The sequence below is a fragment of the Acanthisitta chloris genome, unplaced genomic scaffold, assembly GCF_000695815.1.
Source record: "Acanthisitta chloris isolate BGI_N310 unplaced genomic scaffold, ASM69581v1 scaffold31291, whole genome shotgun sequence".
Lineage (NCBI taxonomy): Eukaryota > Metazoa > Chordata > Aves > Passeriformes > Acanthisittidae > Acanthisitta > Acanthisitta chloris.
The window spans coordinates 1786-12540 of record NW_008658198.1 but is presented as its reverse complement, the minus strand read 5'-3'; the positions used below and the strand labels follow the sequence as shown (position 1 = coordinate 12540).

Sequence of the window (10755 nt, the reverse complement as noted above, 5' to 3'; positions counted from 1 at the left end):
CCCCGCCGCAACGGCAGAGCCAGCCAGGTCGATGCGCCCACGGCCCTTGGGGACTTCGCGCTGCCGCTGGAGAAGGTACTGAGGACCTGGCTAAACGGGGCACCCCTGCTCCCTCTGCCCCTGTGCAGGGCATGCAGGACCTATCCCTGGCGATGCGATGAGGTCTGGGGTGCTGAGGGCTGATGTGAGGATCTGGCTGTGGTGGAGGAGAGGGCGAAGTGAGGACCCTACAGTCACTGGGCTGTGAGGCTAATGGGGCTGAGCTGAGCGTGGGATGTGTGGGGGAAGTGGGTGCTAGGGAACTATTCCTACCTGGCAGGCAGGAGCCACAGCGGGTGGGCCAGGGCAGCCCAGGGGTGAAGGTGTCTGTATTTCACTGTGTCTTTCTGTATTGAAAGGCTGTGGTTTTGACCAAGGAAGCTGCTCCAGTGGAAATGCCACCTCTTGTGGCTACCACAGAGGTGTTTCCCCACCGTGTTGCCACCTGTGTGGAGAAGAGAGTCCTGCAGCCAGGCAGCCCTGCTGAGGCCTTGCGGAGTCGGGACTGCACACCTGTCCTGGGAGAGAGCTCTAAGGCCATCCCGGTGGCCACCCCGCCCCTGAGCAGAGATGGTGAGAAGAGGGACTGGTCCAAGGATGACGTGGCTCTGGAAGCAGCGGCTGACGGTGAGTGACCAGAGCCCAGGGGATCAGCCTGGTTAGGAAGGTCCATCTGCTCAGGATCTCTCCTGGGTCAGCTTGTAGCACTGCCTCAGCTTGCAAGGAAGGTAATGTCTTTCTCCATGACTTTCCTTCTTCAGAGCCAGAGCCTTTTGTGAGCCTGACCTTTGTTAAGAATGACTCATACGAGAAGGGCAATGACCTGGTAGTGGTGCACGTCTATGTAAAGGAGATCCACAAGGAGACGTCCAAGGTGTTGTTCCGGGAACAAGACTTCACGCTGGTGTTCCAGACAAGGTACAAGTTTGCCTCGGGATGATGCCAGGTTCCTGCAGAGCTCCTGGCTGTGTCCAGGCTACTCATTTGTTCGCCTCTGCTCACTCACTTCCATTTTCTCTTCAGTGACACAAACTTCCTTCGTCTCCATCCTGGCTGTGGGCCCCACACGGTCTTCCGGTGGCAGGTGAAGCTCAGGTATGGCTCCTATCCAGAGCACTCACAGCAGAGCAGGGCAGTTAAGAGTACAGAGCTGGAGCAGGAGCCAGTCCTGGCTGACAGCTCTGCAGGGAGTGCTTGTTTCTGCACCTGGGAGTTTCCCTTACACCACCCTGCACTAGTGCCCCAAGCCTGGGCTGTCTTGGCTCTGCCTGGCTTGCAAGGAGGAAATCCCAGTGTCTCCTTGCCCACAGTTCCCCTCCAGCTTTATTCTAGTGTTCTTGAGGGCAGAGCCAAACCAGCCTGTGTGCACTTTGGGCAGGATGTGCAGCAGAAGGGGACATGTGTAGCCAAGAAAAACGTATCTGTCAGGAAGGGGGCCCTCTGTGTGCTCAGTGTGGCCAGGGTCTAGGGTTTCTGCCCTGCTTTCAGCCACCTCGAGGTCAATGCTAGTAGGGTCCCTACTGCCTGGAGGCCATGACCCTGCCTTGCAGAGGCTTTGGCATGTCTGGGGATCTGGGGCACCCCTGACTTGTTACATGTCTTGCAGGAACCTTATTGAGCCGGACCAGTGCACATACAACTTCACGGTGTCTCGCATTGATGTCTGCCTGAAGAAACGCCACAGCCAGCGCTGGGGGGGGCTGGAGGCTCCAGCCACACGAGGTCTGCACCCTGCCTTGTCCTGCCTGCCTGCTGCACCCCAGTGGGGCTCAGGCCTTCCTCACCACTGGCAGCTGCTGGTTGGTGCTGGATCCAGCGTAGGGTTGTGGGGGAGGAGAGGGGCTGAGCGGGTGCAGGTAGGAGGGGTTTGGGGCAGGGTGAGCCAAGTGCTGGGGAAAGGCACTGCTGTTCCTCTTGCTCACAGGGAAGAGGGGTAGGAGAGAGCCTGTGTGCAAGCATGGACCGAGCAGCTCAGCCCCACCATGGGCAGCACACGGTGCTGCTAACCACAGGCCCACCCTTCCCCCTTTTTAAGGTGCAGTGGGTGGTGCAAAGGTTGCCATGCCTACAGGCCCTACCCCTCTGGATAAGAACCCTCCGGGCAGTAATCAGCACCCCCTGTCCAGCAAGGAAGAGGCCCGAACCAGTGACAAAGAGAAGCCACGTGTGGAAGATGGGGGTCTGGATGGCGTGGCAGCCCGTACAGCCCCAGAGCACGTGGCAGTGAAGCAAGAGCCACACATCCCATCGGTGAGTGGGGCCGCACTGGATCTGACCTGGGTGGAGGAAAGCAGGACCCCACCTCCTTGGTGTCACTCTGGGGACTGGCAAAGTATTCCTGAAGGAGAAGGTGGCACTCCTCAGTCATGACTGGCAGGATTAGGGGCAGTGGTTGGCCTATGTGTCCCAGTCCTGGTGGGAGATGGTGTGATGCCCTCTCTGGAGGGGTTTCTTTGGGCTTTTGAGTTCTCCTGGTTTCCCCAGAGTGACCCGCTGAGCGCAGCACCCTCACACCCACCTCTGCTTTGGCAGCCCAAACCGACGTGCATGGTGCCACCAATGACACACAGCCCAGTGAGTGCTGAGAGCGTGGAGGATGATGAGGATGAGGACGAGAAGAAGAAGGTCTGCCTGCCTGGCTTCACAGGGCTCGTGAACCTGGGCAACACCTGCTTCATGAACAGTGTCATCCAGTCCCTGTCCAACACCCGGGAGCTGCGTGACTACTTCCACGGTGAGCCCATGCCAGGAGCCCAGCAGAGCCTGACCACTCGGATGGTGCAGCCAGCAGCCATCCTCACTCTTGTATCTCCTACAGATCGGTCCTTTGAGTCAGAAATCAACTACAATAACCCTCTGGGGACAGGGGGACGCCTAGCCATCGGCTTTGCCATGCTGCTTCGAGCGCTGTGGAAGGGCACACACCATGCCTTCCAGCCCTCTAAACTGAAGGTAGGACTGCTGGCACTGGTGCTCCGCTCCACAGGAGCTGCTGTGGGTCCCCAGCACTCCTCTGTAGGGACCTGGCCACAGAGAGTTGGGTGGGTGTGGGTGGGTGCAGCCGGGATTTGTGCCTGGGGCAGGCAGTGCTGCTGGGGGGCTGCTGGCCAGCCCTGACTACTGTGCTCCCCCCAGGCAGTTGTGGCCAGCAAGGCCAGCCAGTTCACTGGCTATGCCCAGCACGATGCTCAGGAGTTCATGGCCTTCCTGCTTGATGGCCTGCATGAGGACCTCAACCGCATCCAGAATAAGCCCTACACAGAGACTGTTGACTCGGATGGGAGGCCTGATGAGGTGAGGATATCCCTCCCCCAAGCCACTGGGAGAGCAGCCTGAGTGGTTTAGCGAGGTGCTGAGCCCTTTCTTCCCACAGGTAGTGGCTGAGGAGGCCTGGCAGCGACACAAGATGAGGAACGACTCGTTCATAGTAGACCTCTTCCAGGGCCAGTACAAATCCAAGCTGGTGTGCCCGGTGTGTTCCAAGGTAGGGTAGCCGTGGAAGCTCTGTCCCTGTCCTGGCTGTGCAGCAGCAGACTCCTGACCCTCAGAGAGCACAGGTCACAGGGCAGGTGTGCTGGATCTCAGATCCACTGGATCTGCTGCCCTGTTGGTCTCAGGCACAAACACGTCCCACAGCTTAGTGTCCTCTTGCATCTGCAGGTGTCTATCACCTTTGACCCCTTTCTGTACCTCCCTGTGCCCCTCCCGCAGAAGCAAAAGGTGCTGACCGTCTACTACTTTGCAAAGGAGCCGCACAAGAAACCTATCAAGGTAAAAGACACCATCAACCCTGGGGGAGGGAGCCTGAGAGTGCTTCTGGAGGGGTTGGTCATGTGCCAACAGGCTTGTGTTAAGTAAGGGGCCCACATGCCTTGATGTGGTGTGACTGATGTTGCACTTTCTTGGTGGCAGTTCCTAGTGAGTATCAGCAAGGAGAACTCCACTGCCATGGAGGTACTCGATTCGGTGGCCCACAGTGTGCGTGTGAAACCAGAGAACCTGCGCCTGGCAGAGGTGAGCGTGCTCAAGCTGGGAGCAAGCCATGGGCTGCTGTTTTGGGTGCCCTGGTTCCCACAGCCCTGCAGGGTCTATAGCCACTGACAGTCACAGGCCACAGACCAGGAGAGTGATTCTGCTCCTGGACTCGGTGCTGGTGAGGCCACACCTTGAATCCTCAATTCAGGAGGTCCAGAGAAGAGAAACAAGGCTGGTGAAGGGACTCAAGCACAAGTCCTGTGAGGAGAGGCTGAAGGAGCTGAGGGTGTTTAGCCTGGAGAAGAGGGGAGACCTTATTGCCCTCTACAACTACCTGAAAGGAGGTTGTAATCAGGTGGGAGTTGGTCTCTTCTCCTAGGCAACCAGCAGTAGGACAAGAGGGCATAGACTCAAGCTCCGCCAGGAAAAGTTTAGGTTAGATATTAGGAAGAGATTTTTTACGGAGAGAGTAATCAGGCCCCGGAATGGGCTGCCCAGGAAGGTGGTGAATTCACCATCCCTGGAGGTTTTCAAGATTAGACTAGGGGTGGCAATAAGTGCCATGGGCTAGTAAGCACGGTAGGGTTGGACTTCAGGATCTTGGAGGTCTTTTCCAACCTGGTTGATTCTATGATACCCAGCATGTCTATGGGACAGATTTTGTCTGTGGGTGGCAGTGTCATGCACAGAGTGCATCCCTGCTCCGGATGGCTGGGCCACTGCAGTAGGGCCCAGGATGTCCATCTTTCCCTGGTGAGGTGATGAGCTGAGCACAGCATCCCTGAGCTGCTGCTGTTCTGTGAGGCTGAGGTCTGTGGCTCTCAGAGGAGAGGATGCATGGGGCAGCCCTCACATGGCCACGCTCCACTGCTTTCCTGGCAGGTGATCAAGAATCACTTCCACCGCATGTTCCTGCCGTCCAACTCGCTAGACACGGTGTCGCCGACGGACTTGCTGCTCTGCTTTGAGGTGCTGTCCCCAGAGCTGGCCAAGGAGCACGTGGTGGAGCTGCAGGTCCAGCAGGTAAGAGAGGATATTGGGACTACCGAGAGGCATGCAGGAAAGCTGAACTGCAAGTGGCACTGAGCAGGGGGGGCAAACTGCACACACGCAGTGAGCATGGGTGCCCACTGAGGCTGCCTTGTTCTGCCCAGGTGCCCTTCCCTGTCCAATGAGTCCTTTCTCCTGCAGCGTCCACAGGTGCCCAGTGGCCCTGTCGCCAAGTGTGCAGCTTGCCAGAAGAAGCAGCTGCCGGAGGATGAGAAGCTCAGGCGCTGCACGAGGTGCTATCGAGTCGGTTACTGCAACGTGTGAGTTGGCTTGGTGCCTGGCAGGGGAGGGAGGGTCTCCTGCAGGGAAGGTCTGGATGGTAGAGCTCTGGCCTTTGGGAGGGAGCCACTTGGGCTCGAGGTGCTCCCCTTGTCCCCAGCACATCCCTCTGGCCCTGCCCTGCTTCTGCCTGGGCTGGAGGGGGCCAGCAGGGGCCTTATGTGTTACAGGGCATGTCAGAAAACGCACTGGCCAGACCACAAGGCTTCATGCCGCCCCGAGAACATCGGTTTCCCCTTCCTCATCAGTGTGCCGGAGTCACGCCTCACCTACGCCCGCCTGGCCCAGCTGCTGGAGGGCTATGCAAGGTGAGAGTCTAGGAAGGAGGGTCCTTCTGCTCTGGAGCTGAGCTCAGCCGCGTGCCTGGCCAGCTTTAACTGCCACCTTCTTGCCCAGGTACTCAGTCAGCGTGTTCCAGCCTCCATTCCAGTTGGGCCGGATGTCACCAGAGCAGGGGCTGCAGCCTCTGCACTCGGACAAGCTGGAGCCTCTGGCCAAGAGCAGCTGTGCAGCAGCCACCTCTGCCCCTGAGCTGGGGGATGGGGACAGGGCTTCCAGCCTCCTGCAGGAGCCCCCACTCTCACCAGCTGTGCCTGAGTTGCACTCGGAGATAGAGGATGCCGGCACTGTCCGGAGCAAGGTCTTGACAGCCAGGAGTTCCATGCTGAGCTTGGATTCAGGCTTCTCTGAGCACATGGAGCCACAGGGTGACAGCTGTTGTGAGAAGGAGCCCTCCTACGAGAGAGCCCTCAAGCCAGAAGGTAAGAGGTGCTGCAGTGCTACCTGCGTCTGTGCTAGGAACCCAGGCAAGGCCCAAGACAAAACGGGCAATTCTCCCTCCTTGAAGTGACCTCCCACCACATCATCTGTTCTCCTTGTGAACTTGGTCTGGAAACCCTTGGAGACACAAATGAGGCCCTGGGAACTGTGTTTTTGGCAGTGCTGCCTCACCTGAAATGCCTGCCTGCCTACGCTCTGCCTTGCCCTGGCAAGGCCCAGGGAATAGAGCAGAGACCTGACAAGGAGGGAGGTTGGAGTAGTGTGTTGCTGTGGGCGGGGTAGGAAGGCAGGGGCTGGCAGAAGCATCGAGTCCCGTGGGAGCAGGGCAGAGCTGGTGCGGGCTGAGTCCCTGGAGGCTGTGAGCGAAGCACTTCCCTCGCTCTGACTCAGCTGCATGGGACCAGCTTCTCGCGCTCGGCTGCTTGGCTGTCACGTTTCCAGACACTCGTCTCAGGATGGCAGCAATGTGCAGCGAAGGGGCAAGGCAGGCAGAGGAGCACAGCTTGCCAGGGGCAGGCGCCTGCTAAAAATAGTCAAGGACACGGGGCACGTGGTTGTGTCCCTTCAAGGCCGTAGCATGTGAGGTGGGGGTGGGGGCACCGCAAATTCTTGGCCCCTACGCAGGGCAGACAGGCAGTGCCACCACAGATCTGTCCCTGCATGTTCACAGCTGCCATCCCTGGGTACCAACACACGCCAGACTCGCTGAGTGCCCGCGCCACGCAGTTCTACATCAATAAGATTGACTCTGCCAACCGAGAGCACAAGCTGGAAGATAAAGGTGAGCCCAGAGCCCTGGAAAGTGTCACTTTCATCCCTTACAGCCTCTGGCGGGGTGGTGGATCTGCCTGGACAAGGTGCCATAGCCTGCCTGGCACAAGATGAATCCAGGTGTGGTGGTGGCTCAGGTTGGACAGTGTAAGCTGCATCTGACACAGGAGGAGAGGGCTCTGCTGCACAGAGCCTCTGCCTGGAGGCTCTTCTTGGGCATGACATTCCCACTTTCCTCAGAAAATAGGCCAATTCCTTCCAACCTGCTGCATCTGCAGACAGTCTGATCTCTGGGTCACCTCTTGTCTGAATAGGATGCCCAACCCCCGTGCTGGTTATGTGGGTGCTGCTGATCAGAGGAGCTGTGCCAGCCTTGCACCCTGCTGGCTGAGGGGCTCTGCTGCCCTGGCATGCAGTACCCAGCTCAGGGGCACCTGTCCCTTTCTGGCAGCACTGTGTGATCTCCATATCAAGCTGGGATGGGCAAGACTGCTCCAAAATCTAGCAAGGTGACCTGGTCCAGCCTGGTGGGGCAGGTGTGAGGTCTGTGCCCCTTTGCAGGTGACACCCCCCTGGAGCTGACAGACGACTGCTCCCTCGCCCTGGTGTGGAAGAACAATGAGCGCCTCAAAGAGTTTGTGCTGGTGGAGTCCAAGGAGTTGGAGTGTGTGGAGGACCCGGGCTCAGCCAGTGAAGCAGCTCGAGCTGGCCACTTCACCCTGGAGCAGTGCCTCAATCTCTTCACTAAGCCTGAAGTCCTGGCCCCAGAGGAAGCGTGGTGAGGAAGGCGGCAGGGTGGGTTCCAGCTCATGGGCCCAGGCAGCAACGGGGGTTTCCCAGGAGCTGTCCGGGCCTGCACGCTGTTTCTTCTGGCAGCCAGGAGCACTGGGCCTTCCCTGTGCGCTGGGGAGTGCGGCCATAAGCCAGCAGGGAGCAATGCCAGCACTCTGCAGGACTGTGCTGGCCTGCCCCTGGCAGAGGAGGCTGAGCCCTCCCACATCCCCTCTGCCAGCCCTGCATGTGGGGACCCTGGGGCTGGGCTGGGCTGGGAGGCCTGAGGCTCTCCCCACACCGGTAATGAGCACACTCTTGCTCCAGGTACTGCCCCAAGTGCAAGCAGCATCGTGAGGCCTCCAAGCAGCTGATGCTGTGGCGTCTGCCCAACGTCCTCATCATCCAGCTCAAGCGCTTCTCCTTCCGCAGCTTTATTTGGAGGGACAAGATCAATGACATGGTGGACTTCCCTGTCCGGTGAGAGACTGAGGGACGATGTGCCTGGGTTGGCACTGCCTGCGCTGACCTGTAGTGCAGCCTCTGCTGATCTCCCCTGACTGTCTCTGTGTCTCTCCTCAGGAGTCTGGACCTGAGCAAGTTCTGCATTGGCAGAAAGGGCGAGCAGCAGCTGCCCATGTATGACCTGTATGCTGTGATCAATCACTACGGAGGCATGATTGGGGGGCACTACACAGCATATGCTCGCCTGTCCAACGACAAGAACAGCCAGCGCAGCGACGTGGGTGAGGATCTGCCATCCCTGACATCGCCCTGGGGCTGCAGGCATGATCTGTCTGCTTGCTTAACCCTTCTCTCCTCTCAGGCTGGCGGCTCTTCGACGACAGCACAGTCACCACCGTGGATGAGAGCCAGGTGGTGACCAGATACGCATATGTCCTATTCTACCGCCGGAGGAACTCTCCTGTGGAGAGACCCCTGCCGGGGCACCCCTCAGACCATCGCGCCGAACGCACCCCCTCTGCCGAAGCTGCTGCCAGCCAGGTGAGCGCTTGCGTCCCTGTCGGCACTGTTGTGGACACAGAGCCTTGAAATGTACTCAGGTGCCCACGCACAGGGCCCAGCCCATCTCTGCCAGCACCCACAGAGCCTGGCACAGCTGTGGTGCGATGTCTGCACCCCTGCAACGCCAAAGGGCTTGCGCCAGCTGGGCGTTGGAGCCTGTCTTGCCTTGCTCTTGCTGTGAGCTTGGGACAGTCCCTGTCCTGAGCCATCGCGGGAGAGCTGGTTCCCAGCATCAGAGTGGGAGTGCTGGTGGGAAGGTACTGAAAGAGGCGAAAGGGGCCCAGCTGCGTCGGGGTCTGCCCTGAAGGAGGGCCGTGAGCAGTGCAGGAGGAGCTGGCTGTGCCAGGGAGCAGTGAGAACCTGCCCTCCACAGCTGCTTTCGAGGCAGGGTGTGGGATGCTTTCTGCTGGGGCCCAGCCTGGGGCCAAGCTAGGTGCAAAAAAGGCAAATGCCAGCGCTGAGCCAGAGGCCTGGCAGCCTTTGCAGGGTGCTGGAGAGAAACCTGCCAGAGGGAGCTGTTTCTGGGTGGCCTGAAAGGGAGGGAGCAGGAGTGGGCCAGCCAGCAGGGTGCTTTCAGCATGCAGTGGTGGAGAATGGTTGGTCTGATCATTGCGTGAATGTCATTAAGGAAGGCCCAGGCTGGGGCACAGTGCAGTGCCCACCTGGCCTGTCCCCCCTGCATCGTTGTGCTGCAGACCTTCCCTCTGTGCTCCGCACCCCTGTGGCCCTGCAGGGTTTGAGGACAATGCTCAACTCATCTCTGGCATGACTGTACATGTGTGCCCTGAGGGGCCCTTGTGGCCTCCCAGCTCATCTGGCTCGTGCAGCCCTCAGCCTGTGCTGGTTAGGCATCCCAGCTCTGCCCTCTCTCCTGGGGATAGGAGCTGCCTGTCCCTGGGGCCAGGGGGGCTGTCTGGTATGTTGGTGTCCACCTGCCTAGGGTGTTCCTGTCTTGGGGGGCTGTGCATGTCCTAGAGCAGCTCCACTTGCTGGGGGCAGCCTGGGCAACTGGGAGACTGTGCTGCTTCTTGCACACCGGAGGTGTGGGCACCTTCAGAGGCCCAGCTGGCATTGAGGCTCACTGGATGCCCCACGGCACTGGGGTTCATCAGGTCCCCTCGTGGCACTGGGGCTCATTGGGCCCCTGGCAGTACTTGGATTCCCTGCAGTGATGGGATGCATTGGATCCCACTGGGGCTGAGCACCTTGGACTACCTGCACCCTTCCAGGCTCTTGATGCCCTCCAGAGACCTGTGCCCCAATTGGCTGCTCTGCATGATCGCCGGCATGAAGGGCCAAGCTGTGACTGGCTGCCTGTGAATAATCCTCCTGGAAGCTGGGCTTACAATTGGTTGTCAGAGCATTCCCACCCTCCAAAGCAGAGCTGTGACTGGCTGTGCTGTGACTGCGCCTCCTGCTCCTGCTGCCCCAGCTGGCTCTGGATTGGCTGTCATCTGACAGATCCTTTTGGGATCACAGAAGTTGGGCTGTGATTGGCTGCTGCCTCCTCCCCCATCCCCTGGACCCACCAATGCAAGTGCATCTGCTCCACTGGAATCCAGCTGCCCACTTCAGTCCCTGCAGTCCCGTGAAGACCTCCCGCAGAGCCACCCACTGGAGCCCAGCTGCACCCGATGCGCTGGAGACCCCGGAGAGCCGCGGGGGCGGGTGCGACCGCGATGGTGCTGTGCTGAATGGGGAGGAGGGCTGGCTGGGCACGGTGCTGGGCTTGCAGGCAGCCGCCTGCCCCGGGGGATGGCAAGGGGTGTTGCCCATTGTGTTCTCCAAGTGCTGACGCAGGTTTCCACATCGCAGGCTTCTCTGATCTGGCAGGAACTGGAGGCTGAAGAACAAGAGCTGCAGCTCGAGGCACCCCAAAGGACTGCAAGAAACTCCTGCCCCGGGGGATGGCAAGGGGTGTTGCCCATTGTGTTCTCCAAGTGCTGACGCAGGTTTCCACATCGCAGGCTTCTCTGATCTGGCAGGAACTGGAGGCTGAAGAACAAGAGCTGCAGCTCGAGGCACCCCAAAGGACTGCAAGAAACTCCTGGAGGTGGCCAGAAG

The 10755-nt window shown here is 59.5% G+C and overlaps 1 protein-coding gene across 1 annotated transcript in view; it reads left to right on the top strand.

Moving 5' to 3' along the window:
• The window catches only part of USP19 (ubiquitin specific peptidase 19), a gene marked incomplete at its 3' end in the record, with an annotated part of 15191 nt that extends 4447 nt beyond the window's left edge, over positions 1 to 10744 (top strand). The window contains 22 exon segments of the mRNA XM_009085023.1: positions 1 to 75; positions 399 to 666; positions 801 to 957; positions 1063 to 1134; positions 1646 to 1761; positions 2075 to 2289; positions 2572 to 2773; positions 2858 to 2991; positions 3175 to 3333; positions 3413 to 3523; positions 3700 to 3810; positions 3952 to 4053; positions 4897 to 5037; positions 5206 to 5324; positions 5514 to 5651; positions 5740 to 6104; positions 6794 to 6904; positions 7456 to 7672; positions 7993 to 8145; positions 8248 to 8411; positions 8492 to 8670; positions 10659 to 10744. The exon segment at positions 1 to 75 is cut by the window's left edge and continues 14 nt beyond it. Coding sequence (XP_009083271.1) covers positions 1 to 75; positions 399 to 666; positions 801 to 957; positions 1063 to 1134; positions 1646 to 1761; positions 2075 to 2289; positions 2572 to 2773; positions 2858 to 2991; positions 3175 to 3333; positions 3413 to 3523; positions 3700 to 3810; positions 3952 to 4053; positions 4897 to 5037; positions 5206 to 5324; positions 5514 to 5651; positions 5740 to 6104; positions 6794 to 6904; positions 7456 to 7672; positions 7993 to 8145; positions 8248 to 8411; positions 8492 to 8670; positions 10659 to 10744 — 3395 coding nt within the window.
• Between the last annotated feature and the right edge of the window lie 11 nt (positions 10745 to 10755).